The sequence below is a fragment of the Metopolophium dirhodum genome, chromosome 3, assembly GCF_019925205.1.
Source record: "Metopolophium dirhodum isolate CAU chromosome 3, ASM1992520v1, whole genome shotgun sequence".
In the NCBI taxonomy this organism is placed as follows: domain Eukaryota; kingdom Metazoa; phylum Arthropoda; class Insecta; order Hemiptera; family Aphididae; genus Metopolophium; species Metopolophium dirhodum.
Window position 1 is genome coordinate 18,790,339 of NC_083562.1, and position 27,606 is coordinate 18,817,944.

The window sequence follows — 27,606 nt, forward strand, 5'->3', positions numbered from 1 at the left end:
GAACGGATATAGCCGATTATTGCACCGAAATGTAGACAAAATTCTTTGTTATCAGAAAATGTAAAAACATGCATTTTCAAAAAAAGTGGAGATAGCCGGTTCTTGCACCGGACCCTTCATTTAGAAAATAATATGTTTTGATAAGTTAAATCTTAAATGTGTAACTTTGCCGGTTTAAATATTTGGTTTATCTACTTCAGTGGTTCTCATTTTCTCAACCTGTTTATATATACGTACCACCTACACAGTTTAATATAAATGTTCATGTACCTTTTGAGTCTTGACCAAGTAACATATTTTTTTGCTTATTTTAAATGTATATGTTATGTTACATTTATGGATTTTAATTTAATTTAAAGTACTCAGTTATAAAAATATAAGCAATTTAATGTACAAAAATAAATTTTAAAAAGTGTGCAATTATAGAGACCTAGGTACTCTTATTTTATGAAAAACTCCTTTTTGGGTGGTAGGTGGATGTTGCCGTGGTGTATAGGTAGAATTATAGGTAGTTTTGGGTACAAACCTTTTTTTAAATATAAAGACATTTTTCGCCTTGGTGGAAAAAAAATTTGGGGCCACCATAAAGGATCTAACAGGGAATATGGGAGGTTAACACGTAATAATTATTGTAATAATGTGATATTTATTTTAAATTCAGACGGTAATTATTTGAATGTTATCTTATCACCACGAACTAAGATAATATGGACTGGTGGCGACATGATGGGCGGGTGGTAGTGGTGCGGTCATGTTTTAAAACGTAGTTTCCGTAGAGAGGGAAATCTTGCAACCGAAGCGATCGTAGTGTTATTTTCATGAACTACCAAGTATCAACTATAAAAAAATAATCAACTTATTGTGTTCCGTTCGTTCGCCGGTCGGCGGGCGCGCGCCGTGCAGTGGGTTGTATTCTTCTTTGTTATCTATTATTTTTACCTAATATATTCCCTCGTAAATTCGTAAATAATAATATAAATATTAAATCGTGTTTATTATTAATTATTAGTATGAGTTCATGCTAAACGCTAATACCTATACGGCTATAATACAATCTACTTAATAATATACAGTTTTACATATTATATATAAATGATTGTAACCTTATTTATCAAAAAATTTTATTTTAACTGTTATAATATGCCCAGACAGTTTTTCAGTCAGGCCGTTTTGGCCCGGTGCACACTGGGCGCGTCTGGGCGTCTTGCGCTTGAAAGTGGCCGTGGGTACTTGATTCTTGTGCAAGCATGTACAATTTTAACTTATTGTAAGATGTAAAACTTTAATAGAACAGTTAGTGAATCGTGAATGTTTTGACTGTGTATATAACTATTTAATTAAAAAATATTTTTAATTTTTATACGCTGATCAGCAATGTTTCAATAAGAAATCGATAATCTGTGGCTTACAATTTCAAACCATTTTAATATGTTGTATTTATTTAAATAATTTGAAAGAGTGTCAATACTTTCAAATAGATAGCGTTTCAGTCACTAAATTTCTCCCACTACAGAAATACCGTTGAATAACTTGACCGCAAATATTAACACCGTCGCCAGTCCATACTATCTTAGTTCATGCTTATCACCACGGTTTAAGATAGTGCTTATCACCGACGTAGATATGTATATAATCTAAGGAATAAATGCATGAAACAACAAATATGGCTCCCTCCTATGGATCACTAACTTTTATTCCACAATTTTTTGTTCCAAGTCAACTTATTCCAATGATACCTTTGTTCCTATTTACATTTGTTCCAATAACTATTTGTCGAAAGACATTTGTTCCAAAGAACATTTTTTCACGAGTCACAGATTCTGTTTTCATATAATCTGTGATTATATACTCTACAGAAAACAGTAAATGGTTACAGTTCCATTTTGAATTTTGATAGTACATTAGTACCTAAATAGCATATTTTATGGTAAGCACTAATGCCACACATGATACATTCACCAATCCACTAGAATTAAAGCTGGTTTGGTTAGATATATTGTTTATTGTTATTTCTTATTTTCTCAAGAACGCAGCGACGAACATGACGGACATCTTGACTTTTTGTCGTAACAGTCCTGAATAACTGTTTTACATAATCGTTTTTCAGCTTTATGTTTTGACGAAATAATCTTAATTTATGAATTAACTTGCTGAAAATCACGGTGCGTCGACTTAGACGTTGAAAACCTTTTAGTTGCCATTCAGGTGAGTTACAATTTTCAATATAGAAATTTTATGACACGTGTATATAGAATACCTATAGTAAATAGTAATATTATATTACTAAATATTATCATTCATATATACTTAATTGGTTCAGTGACAATCGCGAGACGTGAATCTTTTTTCTAGTCGACGTCCAATTAATCATAATATTATATTCTGCAACAGTGTGCAAATTGCTGAGTGTAAAATATATTTTTCTTTAAATAGCTACTTTACTATACTCTGTTCAACGGAAGAATGGACAAGCCGCCCGACAAAAATCTGTCTGGTTTGTGCATGCCCACATCCGCCACCAGCCAATGTCGGAGGTAATCAGTTGCGCGTGTGGCACTCCCATAATATAGTGTCCGTTGCAATTGAAGTTCATGGATAGGGAAATAGATCCCTAGACAAGCGCTCGGTCGTCAGTCTTACATCACATGAGTGAAATGAACTTGTGCATTCTCTCGTTGAACAGAGTGTAGGTAGGTACTTAAACTTAAAATATTGCATTAAATTTAGAATAATATATGCATTTCATGTGATTTCATTGTAAAGTTTTATTTTATTTTAATATTTATATTTCACATATTGTTTCATCTACAATCTACATACCTATTACCTACTAATTATTTAATGTTTTTTTTTTTTTTATGTAGATAAAATAGATACCATGTCCACGTGGCAACAATTAGCTAAAGGAAATTTTGAAAAAAAAATTCTGCCAGGATCTGATTTACATAATAATTATACAAGACATGAATATAATTCAAATCTACCACAGTCTAGTCATGGTGACTACGATGAGTATGGTAGATGCTATGTTAATACTGGTTTGAACGAATATGAAAAGGAAAATGAAGAGTATAATGAAGTACTGTTATCTAATTTATTCTTCAATAATATACCTTTCAGTGGCGTAAATTGGGTGGAACAAATGTGGCACTACCAGAAAATCATAAACATTTGTATAGGTACCTGTGGTTTCTATTTTCAAAAGTATATATTTGTTTATTAAACAAGTACCTATCTATAAAAATGTCATTGATGTCTGAAGTATTAGTACAAAATCATAAACTATTTTGAGTTAAAAATTCATTAAAATGTTTATTTATACCTAAGATTTGTAAATTTAACACGGACTTCTTCATAAGCTTTCTTACCTCTAACAAAAAAGAAGTTTACTGGAAAGTCGAACAATTTTTTTATGAGCGTTTGAAGTTGAACATTTTTTGACATTGGTTTTTTAGTTTTATATCTCATCGAATGATTATCTTATTTTGTTGCAATTCAAAAAGGAATAACCGTAGATACTTGAATTTCACACCAAATATTTATTTTATTGATACCTATCCTTGATAAAATGTTGAAAATATATTGTGACTTGTACCTAGATACTTGAAATTTTCAATAAATTTTTATTTTTTTATTCTCCATAATTCATATTTGTTTATGGTTGACCGGCCCAGGTAGACTTCTCCGCCTTGCCATCCGGGCCAGTCCACTCCTGGGTTTGGCTGATACAAGCCTCAAACTTAGATAATAAATCTGTTATAGTTAGGTTCATTATAATGTATTATTAATTAGATTTAAAAAGAAAATTATTTATGAATTATAAATTCTAAATAATTTGCTAATTTTCGTGAATTTTACGTATTTTGTCATTATTTGAACTTTAAATGCTTATAAAAAAAAATTGTGACTGGATTTTTAATATTTTCAAATATCATTGTAACAATATAGTAGGAGCCTTCTATTAAATTTTGAAGCTTTTTTACCCAACAAATAAAATTTAATTGATATTTATAAAATAAAAAATTAAAAAAATTGGGAACTGAAAATGTGCCTAAACAGCTCAAAATATTTATAAAATGACATGGTGTATATAAAATGCTAATATAAACATTCAGTCAAAATGTGTCTACGGTCATTTGTTTAAGAGTTACACCAAACACCAAAATCGATTTTGCGTAAAAATTCCTGTTTTTCCTTAATTTTTCTTAAGTTTTTTACAGCTCTTTTGAAAACTACTGGACAATTTTAGATTCTGAGCGAAGCGATGAATGTATTGATTCTACAATGATGTGTGTTTTTTTTTTAATTTTTTTATTTTTTTTTATTTTTTTTTTTATTTTTGTGTCTGTCATCACCTTTTAGGACAGTAAAAGTGCTTGGATTTTCTTCAATAGTAACTTTTCTGATAGGAAAGTGAATCTAGTTGGTACTTTGGGGGGTCAAAAGTAAAAATTTCCCAGTAGTTTTCACAAGCGACGTGAAAATCAAAAGAAAAATTAAGGAAAAACGGGAATTTTTACGCAAAATCTGTTTTCGAGAAAATCGATTTTGGTTTTTGGTGTAACTCTAAAACAAATGACCGTAGGGACATGAAATTTTGACTGAATGTTTATATTAGCATTTTCTATACACCATAAAATTTACAAAATATTTTGACTCTTTTTGAGCTGTTTACGGCCATTGTCAGTTTTCAATTTTTTTAGTTTTTTTTTCTATAAATATCAATAAAATTTTATCTGTTGAGTAAAAAAGCTTGAAAATTTAATAGAAGGCTCCTAGGTTATTGTTTCAAAGTCAGATGAAAAAAATTAAAAATCCTTAGTCACAGTTTTTATTTATAAGCATTTAAAGTTCAAATTTTGACAAAATACGGAAAAATCACGAAAAATTGCAAATTATTTTGATGAGAATTCATAAAAATTTTCTTTTTAAATCTAAGATTTGAAAATGTAATATAAGATTACTCATAAGTTTGTCTACCTTTATCAAAAAAAAAATGTCTAGAAGAAACTTAAATTAAATTTTTATGAGCGTCTGAAATTTATATTTTTACAACATTTGATATTTACTCGATTTCTCATGTAACAATTTTCTTATTTTATTGTAATTAAAAAACGAATGACTGTAGATACTTTAAAATTTCACTGAATGTTTATATTAGCATTTTCTATACACCATAAAATGTTGAAAATATTTTGACTCTTTTTGAGCTGTTTACGGCCATTGTCAGTTTTCAATTTTTTAGTTTTTTTTTCTATAAATATCAATAAATTTTTATTTGTTGGGTAAAAAAGCGTGAAAATTTAATATAAGGCTCCTGATATATCGTTCTAATAGCAGTTGAAAAATATTAAAAATACATAGGCACAATTTTTTTTTATAAGCATTTAAAGTTCAAATTTTGACAACATTTATCAAATTTATAATTTATTAATTATTTTGTAGTTAAAAATTTATAAATTTTTAACTTTTATGGCTAAGGATTGAAAATTTAAAACAAGGCTCCACGTAAATAGGTTATATATAAATTACTTTATTCACAATAATATCATCAAATATACTTGGTAAAATCATAGGCTGACTGACCGTTTTCGCTCAGAATTGTTTTTCTTATACAATGGTATTATATCATTGAATTCAAATTTAACACCATCCATTACAGTGACCCACTTGTAACCTACCGTACAGCAGAGCGACATCCACTTATCCACCTTTTTTCTTTTAACCCCCCAAAGTACCAACTATATAAATTTTGGTAAATAAGTAGAATAAAAAACACATTGTAAAATCATTACATTCATCGCTCTGCTCAGAATCTAAAATTAAAATTTTAGTTAAAAACTTTTCTTAAAACTCTTTAATGGCCTGGCTTGCTATTGTTATGTCTAAATGAATACATTTCTAAATTTTTCCTTTTCAAAAACGTTAACAATATTTATTTTTTTTTTATATTAATTTGTTACAATTTGCCACTAGGTAAACAATTTCCAATGTAATTTGGAGTATTGGTGGGTACCGAAATTAAAATATTTCTTTGCATCATCAGAAATTGAGGACTATTTACGCCACTGATTGATACCTTTTATAGTTTTGATAAATGCTGAACTAATTTTAATGTGTATATATGTTATATTTAATTTATAGTTAAATTTAATTATCTTTTAGCTATCAAAAAAAGCTTTACATGACTCAAATATGAGTTCTGTTGATAGTATTTCTAATGTAAATTCAGTGGCAGATCTAAGAGATTTGGATATAGATGGAATTAAGCTTTTTGAACATTATAAATTTAAGGATCCATCTAATAAGTCTAATGATTTAGAAATTGCTGCATTTAAAGATAAGGTAATATAATTATAAATTTGAAATTTTTATGAAAAATATAAAAATATAGATAAATCTAATTTAATGTTAACAATTTAATTGTTGGCTAATAACTACATAATTTCACCCAGCAAATTACAAAGGCTGTCTCGTTTATAAAAAACTAAATTACAGACCACCTCTTCGTGAACATTTTATATCTACTCCCAAATCTCATACAAGCTTTCCTAAATCCACCTCAAATCCCAATACCGATAAACCATCATATGCTGAAGCTACTTCCTCCAATCATAACCATTCCCACTTATCTCCTAATACAGAAACTTTATTGACATCCTTTATTACCGAGTTCACTGCAATCATAAAACCCCTCCTGTCTCTGCTAACGGCTTTATTAAATAAAGGTAAATTGTAATTCCATATACCGTTATACGTCCACCATAATATATTGTATCATTTCATTTTATATTATTATCTAATTATCTAATTATCTAAATTATGCTAGAATAAGATACTATATATTGTAAACCTTATCTATATTATATATTGTAATAATTGTCGAACTATAATAGTTATAAACTGGAAGTTCTAATAAAAAAAAAAAAAAAAAAAAACTACATAATTGATTCCTCAAATAGTTTTTATGTAATATAACGTTAGGTATTTTAACCATATATGTTATTAGTTTGTACTAAAATAAAAATATTATAATCACTTAATTTAATGTTGTGAGTAAAGTTATACTTTAATTTTTTGTAGATAATTACAATTATACATTCTAATTCTACAGTCGTGATATCTGGTGCTACAGGATGTGGGAAAAGTACACAAGTTCCTCAGTTTATTTTAGATGACTGTATGAGTAAAAAGAAACATTGTAATATTATTGTTACTCAACCTAGACGTATAGCTGCAATTTCAGTATCTAAACAAGTAAACAGAGAACGTGGCTGGAAAGATGGGCTTTTAGTCGGTTATCAAGTTGGGCGTAAAAAAGAGTTTGATCCTACCACAACAAAAATTTTATATTGCACTACAGGAATTTTGTTACTAAGAATTATTAAAGCAAAGAGCCTTGCTGAATTTTCTCACATTATCCTAGATGAAGTTCATGAAAGAACACTTGAAATGGATTTTTTATTATTAATTATAAAAAAGTTACAATCGAAAGACAGTCCGTCAACTCGTGTAAGTGATTTTAAAATATTTTTCATACAGGTGTCCAATAGGAATTTACATATTTAATGTAATGATGATTATGTCATCCATAGGATATATTATTACATGCGATTATTGTCAAACTCTAAAATTAATATAAATATTCTATTATTTATTTTGTCATTGATCCATTATAATAATTATTTAGGTAATACTAATGTCTGCAACAGCAGACGCATTGAAATTACAAGATTATTTTGGTAATTATTATGGATGTCCTTATTATAGACACGTAACAGCACCATTAATTAAGATCGAAAAGCCATCTAACTATACTATTCTTACACACTATTTGGATGATTTATATGGGTTGATACCGGCTGTAAGTATAAATTTGTGGTTACAGTATACATATTACCAAAATACAAATAATTATAAAAATTATCTAGTTTGTCTTACATAAATTTAAAGTTTTGATATTTATATTTATCACATTTTCTTCATAAATGATAAATGTTAGAAATTGAGCTATACAGTATGTTTCTGTTAACTCTTATTATTTTGAAAAATGTGAACTCATTAAAACTTTCTTTTGAGAGTTAATGTATAACATTTTTATTTTAGATTCAGAGCGTTGAATAATATATTTTACAGTATTCTGTATTTTTTTTGTGTATATAGTAGACAAAATACTTTGATCTTCAACTTTTGGAAAGGATTTTGGTATCAAATTAAGTACTGTTGAGGATTTTAAAATAATCGGAAAAAACAGGAATTTTTACTCCTTAAATGTAATTTAAAAATTGTTTATTTCTTGTTATTCAAAAAATATTTTTAGGGTTTTGAATTCTTTTGCATGTATATTATTATTTACTATACACATTAAAATATTTAGTTTAATTTTGAGCTATTTATACCATAAACCTATTACACTATTTTATGGTTCATCGGTATTGACTTATAGTGATGGGTAGATAGTAATATTACACGAAACAGTTTAATAATAATTATTATACAGTATGTAAATGAATTAAAGAGTCAGTAGCTGTATACAGCGACTTTCCAATTAATTTACATACTGTATAATATAATATGATATGTTATGTTTTTGGAAAAAATTGGTTCAACCTGTTGTATTACTAGTAGTAAAATAAATTACTTATAGCAGTATAAATATCATCGGCTAAGACATAATACCTCATAAGTAAAAAAAAATGAGATATATACATCAAAATATACAGAAAAAATAAATACATAAATTAGTGAAAATATCACGTATATCCCAAAAAAAAACCAAGGAGAATTTGAATGTTGAACAATAATTGTCACGGGTATCTAATCTTATTGATCCCCGTATCAGTTTTATGGGTTTCCTGAAAAAAACACTTTTGGAGATACGAGGTATTACGTCTTAGTCGATGATATGTAATAAAATATACTTTGTAATATAAATTGTCAGGTAGTCACTGCTCAAAATTGTTTTTTATTTTTAATGATTTATTATTGAATGAATTCAACACCTAAATAAATTACCTGATGTGTTACATTCAACACCTTCTATACAGCAGTGCAACGTCTCAGGTTTTAATCTTTTTAGTTTTATGTATTCACCTATTATTAATGTTCATAATCCAATAAATTATAAAGTATAATTAATTCAATAATCAACATTTAAAAATACTTTTGGGGACTCATTGTTCCGCTCAGAATCTAAATTTAAGAATTACAGAATTTATTGAGTTTTCGTAATTCCTAGACTATAGTTTAACTTTCTATCTAAGTCAGAATTTATTAAAAATAAGGATAATATAAACTGTCAAAAGTGTGTATCTAAAATTTTGAAAAATAGTGAGTGTTCTCTGGTCTAATAATTAGTGTAGACTGTATACAATTTGGGATGGCTAGGGTTGTGTGACAGTCACTTCTAGTGGTCGATAGTGTTAAAACTACTGATTAATTGATTGTATTAGATGTATCGAACATAGACTAATATATTAGTCTGGGATATCTAATGACCGATAGTATCGATTAACCGATATATTCTATACTATAGCGAGAGTTATAGATTTTGAATAAAATTAATACCAAGGGAAATCTTCCTAGGCAATGAAGTGGATATGTGTTTAATTAATTATAATTAATTGTATACATTTATACTTCTATTGGTGATTAAAATTTGCAAAATTATTGTACATTTTATAAATTTGTTTATTTTACATTAAAAATGTATTTATTGTTACAATTAAATTCATAAATAAGAGTTGTCGGTAGGTACTAATAAGATACTAATAATCATTATATGAACATAAATTATATTTTTCTGTTTTAAAAAACTGTTTTTTATGTTATTTATATCATTTGTTTTGAATGTTTCAACAAAACCATATGTTTGATTACTTTTGATGTTTAAAAAATCCCAACACTGCTATGAACTTGATTACTATATTAGTGTATTACTCAATAATAATAATGAGGTACAATATCCCCTATTGTTATTAGTAATTACCGATAATATTGAATATTATTAATGTATCAATTGTGTTCGTTATATCGTATGATTCTGTTTAACAAAAAACATCTATTAATCGATACTATCGCACAGCCCTACCCATCTATGTCCTTGAAACCTATTGATTTGTATATATTCAAATTATTTTTTTATGTAATTCAGGCTCGACGTATGGAGTTTGGTAAATCACAGATAGATGAAGCCGGATATATGACAGCTGTTCAATTAGTTAGAGCATTTGATGAAATGAAAGTAGATGAAGATGCCAAAAAGTCTGTATTGATATTTTTACCTGGTATTTATGAAATTGAAGAAATGCATAGGCGTATGGAAGATCTGATGGCTTCTGAGTAAATATATTTTATTTTATTCAATTAAGGCTTAAACACTTAGTAGTTACTAACCCTAATAAATTTCAGAAATCATAAATGGATTCTTATACCATTACATTCATCAATAACAAGTGAAGAACAAAACCGGGTTTTTTTACAGGCACCATTAAATTATCGCAAAATTATTTTGTCTACCAATATTGCTGAGAGTTCAATTACTGTACCTGATGTTTTTTTTGGTAATAAACAATATCTATTTTTTTAAATAAAAAACTTGATATTTAAAACAATTTCCTATAGACAATTTTTAATAATAAAATAGAATATAATATTATATTGATCATGGTTCATTAAATAGTTAAAATAATTACAATTTTATACTTTTATTTACATATACATCAAATATTTGTTTTAGAAATGGAAAGTTACTTATTTTAAATGTGATTAGAGATAGGACATTTGTTTTAAAAAAATCCACAAGCGTGACCTAAAAATTCTAAAAAATAACCTATAAAATTAAAAACTATAAAAATGTATTAATTTGTTAATAATATTTCTTGAATAACTAAACAATTAAAAATAATAGTTAACATTTAATTTAGAATAGTTGTAATTGAATTAATTGTTTAGTTTTCAGTTTTGACATCTGGGTATCAATGTTTTGAAAAGAAACAAGACAAAATAGTAGATTAAAAATAACTGGTTCAAAATACCATTTTTTTTTTATGTTTTTCATTTAATTTTTATTGAACCGATGTATGCTTATGTTTTTCTTGTCAATGTGTTGCTGAATAGTAATATATAGTGAATCTATCTATTATGAAACAATTTGGTAGCTGTCCTAGAATTCAACAGAACTTGCAAAAAAAATAATGCAAGATTTATCCACGGCATCTATCTCTATACACAGTATATCTGCTTAATTTTCAATTGATTTCCAATGTTAACATTCAAACTTATTTTGGTATATCTGGGACACGGTTATCTACTCAGGTTGGAAGACGAGATAAGAATTGTGGCCCCGAAACGGTGTTTTGATGAACTAAAGCGCTAGTAGTCACGGGACCATAATAATAATTATATTATTGCCCCCCCCCCCCCCCGCTGTCTGTTTTTTACCGACTTACTAAAAACCACTTATTAGTTATTACATCTGTTAAGAGTCATTAATTTTTCTAAATTATTAATTTTAATCGTTGAGTCAACAAGCTTGAAATTTAATACGAGGCTCCTAATATATTCTTACAATGGCAGTGGAAAAATATTAAAAATACAGTCACAATTTTTTTTTATAAGCATTTAGTTCAAATTTTGACAAATTACGTATAAATCACGAAAATATGCAAATTATTTTGAGTTAAAAATTCATAAAAAATTTTATCTAACTATCTTGTAATATTTTCTATTTTGTAGTTAAAAATGTATATATATTATTATATTAATAATAACAATATAAGTATAATATAAAATATCCTAGGCTGTCAAACCGTCTCTGCTCAGAACCGTTTTTTGCACATATGATTTATATCTAATTGAATTCAGATTTACAGTCACCCACTTGTAGCCTACTGTACAGCAGAGCAATTTCCACTAACCCGCTTTATTCGTTTATTTAAAAAAAAAAATGTTGTCCCCCCATTTTAAATTCCTGGGCACGCCACTGGGAACTGAACATTTTCATAGAGTATCGTTTTGCTTACTGATTAAAATACTAAATAGCTAATTTTTTATGTTTACTTAATAATGAAATCACTTAGCTTTTAAAATTAAATAAAATAACTACCCATACACTAATATACAATTATACAAAGGCTCAATAATATTTAATTAGTAATTAATACATGAAAACAATGTTACTAATATGAAAAAATACGTAAAAACCATTATATAAACAAGTGTATAATCACTTATTCATTAACCCGTGACAGGCAGCGCTGTAAGTTCGCATTCACACCACGCAGGTCAAATTCACTATAGAGAATTATACGCCGATTCCCAACCTAAGTAGATAACTGTGATCTGGGATTAGGCACTTAAAAGCTTATTTAAGTCTATATTTGTACTTAAACACTAAATGTAATTAAATCTTTATTAAACCTCTGTAACTGTATTTTCAGTGATTGACTTTTGTTTAATGAAACAGTTAAAAAACGAAATGAGATCCAATTATTCTATGTTAATTATGAGTTGGGCATCAAAAAGTAATTGTAATCAAAGAGCTGGAAGAGTGGGACGAGTGGCAGATGGTCGTGTCTATAGGTTGATTCCTAAAATGAAGTTTTCTGTAATTACTTTATGATCATTATTTTTATTTTTTATTTTATTTTAATGCTTTATAAATAATGTAGGAACTTGAAGATCATGAATTGCCAGAAATGAGTCGCTGTTCTCTCAGTCGTGTTATTTTAATGTCTAAAATATTGGATATGGGAACACCCAAACAACTCCTTGCAAGCGCGTTAGATCCACCAGATTTAACAAACATTATACTTACAATCCGTACTCTTAAACAGGTAATATAATATTATGTATGAACATTTCAGCTATTCATTGATTATTTAGATATAAACAAACAATAAATTAATATTAAGAGGATATACCGCTGTGTTCTTTTGGTCTAATAAATGTACTACAGCAAATTTGTGTCCAGCAGTTTTAATGTTTTGCAATAATTTTTAATAATAGTGTGAATTGTTCTTTTATCAAAATTTATGATAAGAACATCTGTGCTGTATCGTGGTCTTTTTACGATATTTTTATTTTTTATATTTGACTATATGACGCTACCGGTGGCCACTGTGATTTGACATTCAAACGTCCTTCATCATTGTAAAATTGGTAGATTTGTCATAATAGTTAATACAGTAATAAATGGACGATACAAATTTCAAATGTCTATAGCTATAAGTCTATAGCCCCCTGTCCGCCCAATAAAGATTACATAAAAATCTGTTTATTGCATGTCAACTTTACTCAATTCAAGTTATGAAACATAGTTGTCAGCCACCTTTTGTGCAGGGACGTTGTGATATTACACGTTAGGTGTATAGATAGTTGACAAATGATCAGGGAAGACTTTAAGACTGCGTTTCTCATTAAAAATAAATCAACTCCTTGTATGTAATAATTAATTAAAAATAAAAATGTATTTAACTGAAGAATTGTATAGATATTAAAAAGTTTTCTTTGTTTATTATTATTAAACTCCACAAAATCTAAAACCTGTAAATAGTTATTTTGATGGAAATATTATTTTAGTAATTTTGACGATGGTCGCCATTTCTTTGAAACTGCCGCCCGACAGTTTTAATCGTAACGCTAAGTAAAGTCTCCCTAGAATATTTACTCACAACCTTCTACTAAAAATGGGTGGTGCCTGATTGCCGCTGATAAAAACTAGTTGACAACAATTGTTTTTTAATTTGGACATGTTATATGTATTGACATTGGTCGTGGGCGCTCAATTACTGATGTCAACTATGTGTTGTCTGATATCGGTATTGAATAAATTAAGCGAGAATTTTTTAAATTGTAATATTTAACATACACTTAAGAGGACGTCACACCCGCATGTGTTGTCTTTGTCTTACACACGTGCGACATAGACAAACGCGTTTACACAGTATGAGTATAACTCTAGAACTCACTTAATTTTGGTGTCAGAATAAAAACACCTATCACAAAATTTAAAGATGGCAATATTTTGGAGGGCAAGACATACATTTTTTTTAAGAATAAAAATTTTTTAAATTTTGAAAAGTTAAGTGTATTTTAAAAATGTTGAAATTATTGCTATTTCTATATGAGGTAATGAATGTTATGATATTGGGTAAAATGGAAAAAACACAATGACTTGCCCTCGGAAATATTGTCATAAATCAATTTTTTAATAGGTATTTTTACTCTAAAACCTAAATTAAGCGATTTATACTCAGTCTGTGTAAACGCGTTTAGTGTATATTAAACATGTGTAAGACGGTGACAACACATGCAGGTGTGACATCCTCTTAACTTGCTTGGAAATTAAAATATTGTTAACAAATCCATGAAAATGCATTGATAATGTTTAAATCTTTAGTTTGATAATAGTTCAATATCTGTATTATTAAAGGTTATTGCACATTGAACACAAATTTTATGTGTCATACCATTAATTATAAATACTATAGATCACTCATTGGCCCGTATTACGCAACGCGAAATATTGACGAAAAATGGATGTGACCGTTATTGAGCGCTGTCGTTGCCGTAAATACGGGCCAGTGAGCGATCTATAGTATTTATAATCAATGGTCATACATTTGTAAGATCGACACATCACATGCAACACCATCCTCATAACATTGCTGGATTTGTATAGGGATACTTAATGTGTACCCAAAATCTTTGGCCATTAAAGTTAGTAAAATATAAAAATAATAAGTATATTTTATTTTGATATATTTTTTCTTTAGGTGGGAGCATTATTGCCAACAGTAAATGGAGTAATTTCGTCAATGGATGGTGATATAACATATATGGGAAAAGTAATGGCACAATTACCATTAGATCCTCCAATGTCAAAATTAATTTATTTTGGATATATTTTTAATATCTTAAATGAAGCTATTATAATGGGTAAATAATAACAATATACTTAAGATTCTGAGTGGAGCAATGAATGTATTGATTTTACAATTATTTGTGTCTGTTATCACCTTTTGGGGCAATAAAAAGCTTCAATTTTCTACTTCAGCACCATTTCTGGTAGGAATGTGAATCTAATTGGTACTTTAGAGGCTAAAAAGTGTCAGGAAAAAAATTAATTAAGGAAAAATTGAGATTTTTACATTTAGCCAGTTTTCAACGAAAACGATTTTGATTTTTGGTGTAACTCTATAAGAAACGACTGTTTTACCATAGATCAAATTAAATATAATCTGTAATACTATCTTCTGTAAGTACATAAAATTTCCACCCGAATGTTTTTATTGGCATATTTTCTATATACCTTAAAATTTTCAAAATATTTTGAGTTATTTATAATTTATAAGCATACCCCTTTTTTAAATTATTGTTAATTAAAAATAGAAATAAAGTTGAGTGTAAATCCACAGTAATTTTTTATTTGCATGAGAAGTTAGAATATTGATAAAATTCATCAAAATCTCGAATAATATGTGCAAAGTATTTTTTGTACATTTATTTTGACGTTTAATTTTTTTTTTTTATGGCTTATTCCGGACCATTTAGACCCATTGCCGCTTCCACTTTGATATTTAATAATATTATATATCATTATACATATAATATGTTATTAAAGTAATTAAGTCAATGTAGTTAATTTATTCACTATCTTCAGCTGCCGCAATCACTTTCTTTTCATTGGCGAGCAACAAACACGTCTTGTACTTTGCAGAACCCATATTCAGACTGACTATCTCTTATTCAATTTCAAGAACTGTTTTGCAGAGATTTGTTTTGCTAAAATTATACAATTAAAGTCAAAAAAACCACCAACAGTTGTTTTAAATTATCAAGGGTACAAAAATACATGCATTTTTTTCTAATTATAGAGGTTTTCTCAGGGGACCAAGTATTTAGTTCGATTTAAGTTTCTGGCTATTATAATTTATGACTAGATAACACTGTGTGATTACATTGTATACATGAAAACCAAATTAGAGTTTATAGGATGCAGATGCAAAGTAGATAATACATTTTTTTTTTAGTGAAACTTCTTTACAAAGTGTATATATATTATATAAAATAAAAATGCGTGAGCGACGACAGTTCGAGCAAAATGCTCAGATAACAGTTACGGGGTTCCGGGTTCGATATTTTTTTATTTATTTTTATTCTACCAAACAACCTATATAAATGTTGTGACGGTTTTTTTTTTCGTACACTAGAAAAAAGTATCACTTCATCCGCGCTTACTCACAACACGCGCTTTTTGATTTTAAAAGCTACTAATATACAATTAAGATAATACAACAATTACAATAATTATTAATTTATCAACTGTATTTTTTCAGCATGTGGTCTATCATTAAAAAGTATATTTAGTCAGCCTTTTAATCAACGTTTAGACGCATATACACAAAAGTTAACCTGGGCTAATTATTCTTGTAGTGATCCAATTGCATATATTGGTGCATATCAAGTACTAACCATATTATAATGTAATTTATTGATTAGTTTTAATTTGCTTATGATAATATTTCTTTAGAGTTGGCTTGCGAGTAAACCAGAATTTGACCGAAATCGACATTTTGAAAATTCATGGGCATCTAAAAACTACATACAACTATCAGCAATGCGAGAGTTATATGACTTGATTGATGACGTATCCAATAGATTGACCAGAAGTTTTGGTATTGTAGCGAATTCTGGAAAAATGAAATGGATCAAACCTGAAGAAAAAGCCATGGCTTGTAAGGTACAATTTAAAAAAGGTGGGCAAGTGGGTGTCACTCAGCTGTACAGTAGGTTACAAGTGGATCACTATAATGGATTGTGTTAAATTTGAATTCAATGATATAATATCATTGTATAAGAAAAACGATACGAGCAAAGACTGTCAGCCTATGATGTTACTAAGGGTTCGGTAATAAAATCTGTTATCAGTCGTTTAGCGTTAACCGACACTTTACTGGACATTGTAAGAACGGCCCTTGGAGTATTTGTCCTTAACAGCTCAAAACAAGCCAACATTTTATCAAGTATAGGAATTGATAAAATAAAGATATGATAAAAATTTGAAGTGTCAACGGTTTTTTCGTTTTGAGTTACAACAAAATAGGAAAATTGCTACATGAGAAATCGAATGAATATCCAATGTAGTAAAAATATGAACTTCAAATGCTCATAAAAATTTAATTTGATTTTCTTGTAGACAAACCTATGAGGAATCTTGCTTTATATTTTCAAATCTTAGATTTAAAAAGAAATTTTTTATGAATTTCCAACTCAAAATTATTTGCACATTTTTTTGATTTTTATGTATTTGCCAACATTTGAACTTTAAATGCATATAAAAAAAAAAATTGTGACTGGATTTTTAATATTTTACAAACTCCATTGTAACAATATATTAGGAGACTTCTATTAAATTTTTAAGCTATTTTATCCAACAATTAAAATTAAATCTACATTCATAGACAAAAAACTAAAAAAAATTGGAAACTGAAAATATCCCTAAACAGTTCAAAAGAATTTTGAAAATGTTTGTCATGTATAGAAAATACTAATATAAACAACCTGTGAACATTTCATGTAACTACAGTCATTTGTTTTAGAGTTAACTCAAAAACCAAAATCAATTTAGCGTAAAAATTTCTGGTTTTCCTTAAAAATTTTTTTTTAGCGCTTTACAACACAAGGAATACGGGATTTTGACCTCCCCAAGCACCATATATATTCACTTTCCCATCAAACAAGATACTGATTTTGTTTGATTGAATTGAATCATTATTTCAACCTCTTATCATGTACACATACAGAAAAAAAAGAATTAAAATTAAAATTAAAAAAACACTTCATTGTAAAATCAATACATTCATTGCTTCGCTCAGAATCTAAAAATGTATTATTTGAAAATAAATATAATATAATATATAACTAATTGAAAATAAACCTTTCTGTTTAAGGTGATATTGGCAGGAGCCTTTTATCCTAATTATTTCATACGAGGAACAACTAATGCATACATGGATGAACATGAAGTGCTTAAAACATTAAATGAACATGATCCTTATCGAACAGTTTATTTAACTGGATTTCCAGTTGATCAACCTAAAGAATTATATAAAGAAGCTATTGAATCCCTATTTCCCAAAAAATTTGTTGGCAAACCAACTGCGTATTTTAGTACATCTAAGTATGAAAACTAATATTTCTTATTATTTGATTACAATTAAATAGTATATGTTGATGTTTGTATCAAGGTATATTGCAATTATTGAATCCATGTTTCGTTAATTGTAATATATTGGATCATATTTAATTTAATAAAACTGTATCCAGTATAATATATATAACACTAAATTATTTCAAAAGTATATTTACTTTTTATAATCATTTGCAATAACTACATTTTCATTTTCAGTAAAGTGTATGTTGAATTCCCTATGTCAAATATTAGTAACAGATCAGCTAATAATAATAATCAACATGGAGATAGAAATCAATTAGTACCAGGAAATATATCCTATGGTGTTTATGTAGCCATAAAAATGCGTACATTAAATTTTAATTTCAAAATACCATTACTCAAGTAAGTAAATTATTGATAAAGTTTTTAAAAACTGCTCTATTTGTGCTCCTTAAACTAAGTAATATAATAATTTTTATAAATTCTTTGCAAATTGTATAAATACAACCCGATATTCAGCATCAAACATTTTAATTTTATTTTAATACTATTATAATTAAGAATATTTAGTTAAATACTGCTGCATAACAATATAGTTCTTCTACATACTAATGTTTGACTAATGACCTATATCCAATTCGTACATTTTATTTTAAATATAAAAGTAACTTTAAAATAGAAACTAATAATAATAAAAACTGAAATGTTTGGATCACTTATCATTTAATTAATAATATTTGTATTAATGTTAGACCTAATGATGCAAAAAAAAAAAGTAGAGTTGATAACCCAACAATTGGCTGCTCAGAAAATAACGCAAAAAGAAGTATTACCAATTGAACATTGTATACTTGAAGAAATTGAATCAAACGATAGAGCTATTGTCATAACAGTAACACATGTAAGTATCTAGAAATAATCAAAACAATATAGTATACTATAGTATAGACCAAATTTAATCTATTTTGTAATTACATAATTATACAATGTGTTATTTAAGATTCTGACTGATGAATGTTTTAATCATTTTTTTATTTATTTAAAAGACAATTTATAAACTGTACAAAATATTACAAAAAGCAAATATGAAAGTTTATGACGGTTAAAATAATATGAATATCATAAGGAAACACTTATAGGTAACACTTCTTAAATTAGGTCAATGGATCTCTACACTAATCACGCTTCAGTCTGCATGTTGGTGTTTTTGGTAGAGTGATATAATAAATAAGTGAATTGCTGTTCGTATTTAAATTTTGGTAGAAATATTTTTTTGCAGTATTTGAGCATTTTCAGTAACTATTAAGTTTGTTATGTTGTGCAAGTTTTGAAACGCCATGGCGCATGCATTAGTAGTCTAGTGCAACCTGAATAGGTCTTGTGTTAGAAAATGGAAGGCTCAACCCCAGATTACTATTTCAAATTACCAAACTAGGCTGATAATTGATTTCAGATTTGTACAGTGGTCGGGACGCTACTAGATTTTATAGCACGCTAACGCTACTGCTACTCCTCAAAAGAAGTAGATTGTTGCCGCTCTCGCTCTTTTTTTTAAATGTAGTGTGCTGCTTCTAACGCTATTGTCTAAATGTAGCGCGCTACTTTTTCACTACATTTTTAAAAACGTTCTTATTGAAAACTAGTTTTTATAGTTTGTACTGATTTGGTCACTGGAAATGACCCAGGACAAAAACTTCACTAATACACAAATCATTTTCATAATATAAATAAACAAATACTATCATAATTGATATTTTAATAATCATCAATTAGATTGTAGGTAGCGACAAATATGCTTGTATATGTGGTTTTTGGAATCAAGAAAGTTTATATGGTTGGTTAATTGGGTTGGTTAAGCTATATTGTTTTTTTTTTATATTTGGTACTCACCTTTTGGAGCTTTAATAAATATCGAATCTTTAACTTTGAGTGGTTTTGGATAGCAAATTGTATTTAAAAATGTACTAGGTAGAACATACCATATCATATTTTATATTTTAATGTAAAACTAGTACATATCAAGGTTTATTATCCTTAGAATATAAAGTTCAATCACACTCTATTTACAATGATAAATTGTGGTTATCATTAAAAAAAAATGTTATATTACCACAAAAAAATTAATTGCATTATATTTTACATATAAATAAATGGTGATCATGCTTTGTGAATCACTTTGCAGTATCATATCCATGGGAGCTAAGAGGGTCTTATATCTTATTATAAGTCCTTACATTTTTGTGTAAAGAAAAAATGGGTAGTCCTGGTACTAATGTGTAAATGCCTGAGATTAGAACACAAAAATCATGTGACTTATAAAAATAGGAGTTATGGAGCAATAAAAAGACTGGGTAGAAGAGTCAATTTTTAAAAAGGTTTTGTGATTTTACTTTCAACATAATATGATTATTTTCAAATATATTACAATTTAAAGTAATACAATAATATACCCAATAAAATTAATTATTTGGATTTGTTCTAGTTTGAATCTGTTGATCGTTTTTGGGCTCAGCTTAATGATAAGAAAAATTCTGATATATTAATTGAGTTATGGAATTTTGTAAATAAAGATATAAGTCTCATTAAAACTAACTCAAATGATTTAGTGATAAATGGTATTTATATTGTGATACATGAAGAAGAAAAATATAGAGGCAAATTAATGGAGTTTCCACGTGGTTCTAAAAAAGAATACAAAGTAATGTATTATTTTTGCCTTATATATAATGTAATATGTGTATAAGTAAAAAAGAAAAAAAATTTCAGATTTTGTTAATTGATTTTGGAGAAGTTGTTCAGTTGTGTAATGAAAACATATTTAACATTAAAGATGAAGATGAAGATACAAAAAAAAAAGTTTATAGTTTTCCAACATTAGCTTTCCAATGCAAAATTGCAAAAATACGTGCACCCATAAATGGACAATTGCAGGCTTATTGGTCTGAGGATACTAAAACTCTTATTGATAAATTATTAAAAAAAGCAAAAGGAACGGTAAGTTTTATTATCATTAACAGGGCTCGTAACTTCATGCACTAAAAAATGCATAAATAAGCATGCATTCGTGCACTAAAAATGTCAAAATATGCACTAAAAATGTCAAAATATGCACTAAAAAGTTCGAAAATATGCATTTATATGCCCTAACATTTTTAAATTGTGCACTCGAAATATGCATAGTGTAAAAAAATCATGAGCAAAATTTAAAATAATAATAATAAATCCATGAATTAAAAAAATACAAATTCCGCCACAACATTTTGCAAACGGTATGCAACTGTTTGTTTTTCTTTTGGCATTGTTTAAATAAAATATGAATAATGTGTACAGTACCTATACCTCACATGAAAACACTAAAACAAAAAATTGAATGGACGAACGCATACGACTCATATGAGTGAACTCATCGGTGAGTGCAAGAAAACTAAACTGTTACAGTGTTATTACTGTACCAATGTTCAAAATTATAAATGTGGGTTGGCGAGAAGCTGCACGCGTGTACAGGTTCGTTTTGATGATGGACTTTGTACGGTGTAGGATGGTAGTAGTAGCGATTACATTGTTTCCGCGGTATTACGTAAAACGCATAAAATCTAAATAGGTATGTACTAGGACACTAGGTAGTCACACACACACTGAATAAAAATAAATCAAAACACTAATTTAGTAAATGGGAAAGTAAATAAAAACAAGAAACTTTTCAAATATTTGTCTAAAAAATATTTATATGAAATAATATGCACTAACGACTGTAAAAAATCAACTATTTGCCAAATATGCCTTAACACCCAAAACATGCAAAAACATGCACTATCAAACTTCATATAATTATAAATTACTATTGTTATGAAACGGATTTGTATCTCAGTTAGCATGTTTTCCTGTGTAGCAAAAAAAACATGTAAATGCATGAATTTACGATCCCTGATCATTAACATCTTTATGATTGTAAACCCCTTATTAAATAAGTTTTGACACAAATAATTATTGTTAATATTTTGAAACCATTCATTTTCTGATATTATGCTATTATACAGAAACCACGCCTTTCCCCCATGTAATTATGTTTTTTTCTTATTTTAAGATATTAAAAGTTGAAACCAAAAAATTATAATTGCATACTTAGTTAAAAGTTCATTAATTTTTTCTTAATATTTAATTACTGCTAAGAATTGTTGAATTAGAAAATCTAGAAGTTTGTCATGAATGATTCATTTTAATACATTAAAAAATCTACATATTATATAATGTAGTAGGAAGATTTGTATTTAACTGATTTAGAAATAGCACATCAAAGTATATTATTAAGAATTTAAAGTAATAATGTTATATAATATATTTTATAGTTAATTTCCTAATACCAGATAATTCCATTTACCATGCAGGTTGTATTTAAGAAATATTTCTTCTGTTTCTGACACCAAAATATTATTTTTATTTCTATTACAAATTTTAAATTATTCTTTTTATATTTTAGATATATTCTATAGTTGACGGTGTTGTGTCATTTGAAGATCTAACCTTCATAGACGAAGAAGAAGTCATTTCAATTTCAGAGTACTTAATTCAAAACAAATTAGCTACTCGTACCGAAGAGTCTTTTGCTTCAAAGGTATTAATAATAAACAATATATATTAACTTATTCACTTAATGGTTATACATATGACCATGATTGATGATAATTTTAAATAGCAGCAACCCTTTTAGAAATAAAGGAAAAAACTAGAAGTCTTTCTACTGTATAGTTGATGTCAAGTGTACCTCATCATTTAGCTATATTTCTAATATTTAATTATATATTTATATTGCTATTAGTAATTTTAATTTTTCAATATGTTATATGGTGGGTCGAATTAATTTTTGCTTGAAACAAATAACATATATACTTTATGATAAATATAATATTTAGTAGATACCGTTATACTGTCGAATGCTGTGATTAGGTTTGTTGTATAATAAATGCCTTAAAAACAATCTAAATATTTTGAAAAGTTCATTGTATATAGTAAATAATATATTATGTAATAGCAAACAATATTTTTTGAATTACAACATGATAAACTAAAATTGTTAATAAAAAATCATTATTTTTCTTATAAATATCCAATTAGATCAATATTTAAATTTCATAGTTTCTTACACTCATACAAATTTTATGTGGTTATTAAAATAACAGAAACTACCCTCAAAGTTGAAGATTGAAACAAAATTTTTACTACTCCTAAAGATGATGTAACACATCAAAACCAATATATTTATGGCTCCCCTAAGAATCAAAAAGTTATTTAAAAACAGATTAGACTTAAATAATAAGTATTTTCTATATAAACTATCATAATTTTCCTGTTGTGCATCAACATTGATCATTAACTGAATCTACCTAATATCCGGCAGGCATATTGCTACAATATATGTACGTTCTGGCCATAGCTGACAAGTTCCCTTGTTAAAATGTTGGTTTGCAACTAAAGTGATAGGCACAATAAATATATTTATAATAGTACCATTCATTATAAATACTAGTATTTATAATCAATAATACTACTAACATATTTTTGTAGGTATTGACCAAACCTATATTAACCTAACCAAATATTTTAAGATAAGACATGAATTTCATAACATTACATATTTATTAAATATAATTAATTGAAGTATGATTTACTCTTAATTTTTAGATTGATCATGAAAAACGGTTAAAATTTATAGGATGCGTTAAGAATGAGATGCATCAGAAATCTAATGTTCCGTGTCTTAACATAAAAAGTCCTACAGAAGATGAATCATTTACAATTGTAAGTTTCAATAGATTTTTTTTTTTTATTAAATCCAATTTAGTATGTAAAATCTGCTTTTACAAGTTATGAGGGCTGTATTAAGGGACAATGCATAGGGAGCAAACTTAAATATGACGCCTCTAATTCAGTCTATACCATTCTTACAAGTAAATAACCCAAGTAAATTTTTCTCCCGACTCAAAAACTAAATAACATACATTTTACTTACCAAAAAGATGTGCTTACTTTTCTAGTATTGCTATATATAATGTCTTTTACAATACATATTAATTAGAGATGTTACGAACCATAATATTTTTGGTCTAATCGAGCTTTTCTCTAAATTAACAAACCCGAACAGATCAAAACCTACACACTTTTAATCGAACCCAAACCCCTAACCAAACTCTTCAAATATTTTATCGAACTCTAACCGAACATTAAAAAGTCCAAATTGGATATTAATATATTATTTTATTTAATATTTAATATTTATTTATCATTTAGCCACCATACCACAGAATTATTGACTAAAGATTTTAGATTAGTGATACCTAATAGAAACCTTATAGAACTGACTTTTATTTTTATTTCTCTGGTTTGATTATCGAACCAAACTATTAAGTATTTGGTTCGGTTCTTTTATTTGGAATTTCCTGTTAGATTTTGAAACCGAACTGAACACCCAGAGTTCGGTTTGGTTAGGTACGAAAATCAAACAGTTTGTAACATCTCTAATATTAATACATATACCAGTACAATTTACACAAATTATTACATAGAAAATTAATTAATAACATTTCAAACTATATGGTATAAATTATAGTAATGATTAAGAAATTAGGAATATACTTTAATATACTATAATTACACAGGTATCTAATTTCTCAGTTTTCCTATTCAACTGTTCTTTGTTTTTTTTTATCGCATACCATTTAATCGCTTCTGTTTTAACTTAGAATTGGGCATTTTGAACAAAAATATTATATCAGTTAGTATCCATCAAGTTTCATAATAGGTTGATTCACTCAAATTTTTAAACTAACAGAGTAATATGATCTGCTGAGTGTAAATTTGTCAAGTTATGCACTTATAAGATGGAGACAACAAATATCTCTTTGTGTGTCTCTTAAGTTGTATGATGTTATAAATTACAATTTTTGTATCAGTTTTTATACATTAATTAAAATATGATACCACATTTTTTCAATGTAATATAAATAATAATTTATTTTAGTACAAGTTGCATGAGATCAATCACTTATAATTAAGTATAAAATAATTTTCTTGATATCTATTGAGTTAATACTATATACCTATTTTTCGAAAAAAATTTGTTATTCATTATTAAGTTAGATTTATGATGGTTGAATAATATTGAAATAGAATTATTTCTGTTGGTTTATTATAATTTATAATATATATATATATATTCTTTTTAATTTAGCACAATTTGAAGGGACCTATAAGTCCACTTGAAATGTCAGTTAAAGGAATAAGTCGTAATAGTGCTTCTAAAATAATAAAAATTGAATGTCAATCCGTCAATTCTGTTTTATTGGACAGTGATCCAAATGATTACCACGAGAGGCAAGTATAATTAAATCTTCTTAAATATATATAATGATTGTTATTATTTTTATTTGAATTGTTATTTTATCATTAGATTGTTTGTTGCTGGAAATGTATGTTTAAATGAAAATGATAGGTTAACTCTTTGGGATACAACAATGATGCCAAACATCCCTGGTATGCCGGCGTTTATTTGTATGATGTTCTCTCCATGTGTAGAAATCAGGTACACTCTTTTAAAAATAATCTTTTACTAAAATGTGTACTATATTCATATTTTGTTCATAGATACAATTCTTCTTATACTAAAATGATTGGAGCCATTTGTGGTTTAGGTTACAACCCAGAAACTTGTAGGCCATTGTTTGAAGATAATGATATTGAGATTACCTTTGATACTGTTATTGATCTTAACTTTTTGAAGAAAGTAAATTAATTTTGCTATTTTGTATTTAATAACCTGCAGCTATTTGAAATATTTTTTTATTCTTTATTAGATAAATGTTATTAGAATGCTGTTAAACAGATGTGTTAATCCAGAAGACGAAGAAGGTCCTGGTGATATTTTTCAAATTCAGCATACCTTACAAATGGCATTAATAGAGTATGTATATAACATTTGTATAGTTATTTATTTTCATTAACACAATATGTTGAATTTAGACTATTCAGTCAACCCACTAAATTCAAAGGACCAGAACCTTACACAAGAAAATATTTGTGGTCGGAAATTCGAAAATCAAAATTACAGTCACCATACCAAGAAAATATAATTAATCATCCAATGGCTGGTTCTGATGTTTATAAACTATTATGGGAAACTGTTTTATCACCAAAAATGTCTGCTACAGAGTGTAAAGACTTGATGTTTAAACTAAGTAAAATCAAAAGATTAGAAGAATGGTATGTTTAAAAAATGTATATAATATATATGTCGCATCTATATCGTGTTATTGCACGTTTCACGAAATGAACAACGTTTACATCCATTTCACGAAATGGAACTTTGATATTTCCACTTCACGTAACTACACTATGTGGATTATATTTTGTGAAATTGATATCTAAATCGTCATCAACAAAACTTGATCCGTCATTTGAGTCTATATATCAAAAATTATAGAACTTTAATTTTAAATTCTGATTGGTGCAACGAACGTATTGATTTTACAATGAAGTGTGTTTTTATTTGTGTGTATATTTTGAAATTTACATCCAAATTATGTATCCGTTCGTTTTCACGAAATAATATCCATATTATTGTGTAGTTACATTAAGTGGATAAACCGAGGGTCTATTTCGTAAAATAAATGCAAACGTTGTCCATTTTATGAAACGTACAATAACGCGATATGGATGTGACATATGCAATAATTACAAATTACAACAATTTTTTTTTCTTTTAGCTTGAATTTCAATAATTTTACCAGCGATCGTTGTTTAGAAGAACTTCGTTGCCCATTATGTGATTTGGTGTTTAATAACACTCCGTCCATACTAATGCATTTTGACAATTACCAGCATATTGAGCGTTATAAACTCGCTAGAGAAGAATTACAATTGCACTACACTGGACCATTTCGAGATATTAAAAACTTGTAAACTGATTCATTTTGATACTATTTAATAATGTATAATACAATTTAAGCTCAATTAGTGTAATCTAAGAAAAAGAAAACAATAATTTTTGATAAACATTTTTAATAAGTTTTTAACTGTTATAACTAGTTATTTGTGATACTTATATTATTATGTAACAATAAAGAAGTTTTTTAATTTAATTTAAAATTTAAATTTTTTTAGTTTTCTTATTTTAATTGTATTTGATTGAAGAAAGAAAATATTTTAGCTTATTCATTTTGAATAAACTGTATAAGCAAATTATAGGAATTATATTTTGTAAGAACATTATTCCATTAACTACATTTTTGGTAACACCAACAATGAAAAAAAGTGGTCAAGTGGGTGTCGTTCTGCTGTATAGTAGGTTACAAGTGGGTCACTGTATAATGGATGGTATTAATTTTTAAATCAATGATATAATATCATTGTATAAGAAAAACGATTCTGAGCAAAGA

General features: G+C 27.4%; 1 protein-coding gene across 1 annotated transcript; it reads left to right on the top strand.

The window, feature by feature from the left end:
* Positions 1-1,839: 1,839 nt before the first annotated feature.
* On the top strand, positions 1,840-27,309 carry LOC132940245 (probable ATP-dependent RNA helicase spindle-E). Its single transcript, XM_061007722.1, is given in 27 exon segments — positions 1,840-1,927; positions 2,108-2,205; positions 2,865-3,079; positions 6,166-6,345; positions 7,084-7,512; positions 7,691-7,864; positions 10,154-10,341; positions 10,411-10,562; positions 12,441-12,607; positions 12,672-12,836; positions 14,778-14,940; positions 16,341-16,468; positions 16,535-16,744; positions 17,955-18,184; positions 18,413-18,580; positions 18,931-18,943; positions 18,945-19,079; positions 20,661-20,876; positions 20,945-21,172; positions 22,656-22,790; positions 23,858-23,974; positions 25,404-25,546; positions 25,623-25,754; positions 25,817-25,955; positions 26,026-26,132; positions 26,192-26,431; positions 26,935-27,309. Coding segments are annotated over 25 exon segments (4,356 nt in total). The 5' UTR covers positions 1,840-1,927; positions 2,108-2,205; positions 2,865-2,878; the 3' UTR covers positions 27,131-27,309.
* The last annotated feature ends 297 nt before the right edge of the window (positions 27,310-27,606 follow it).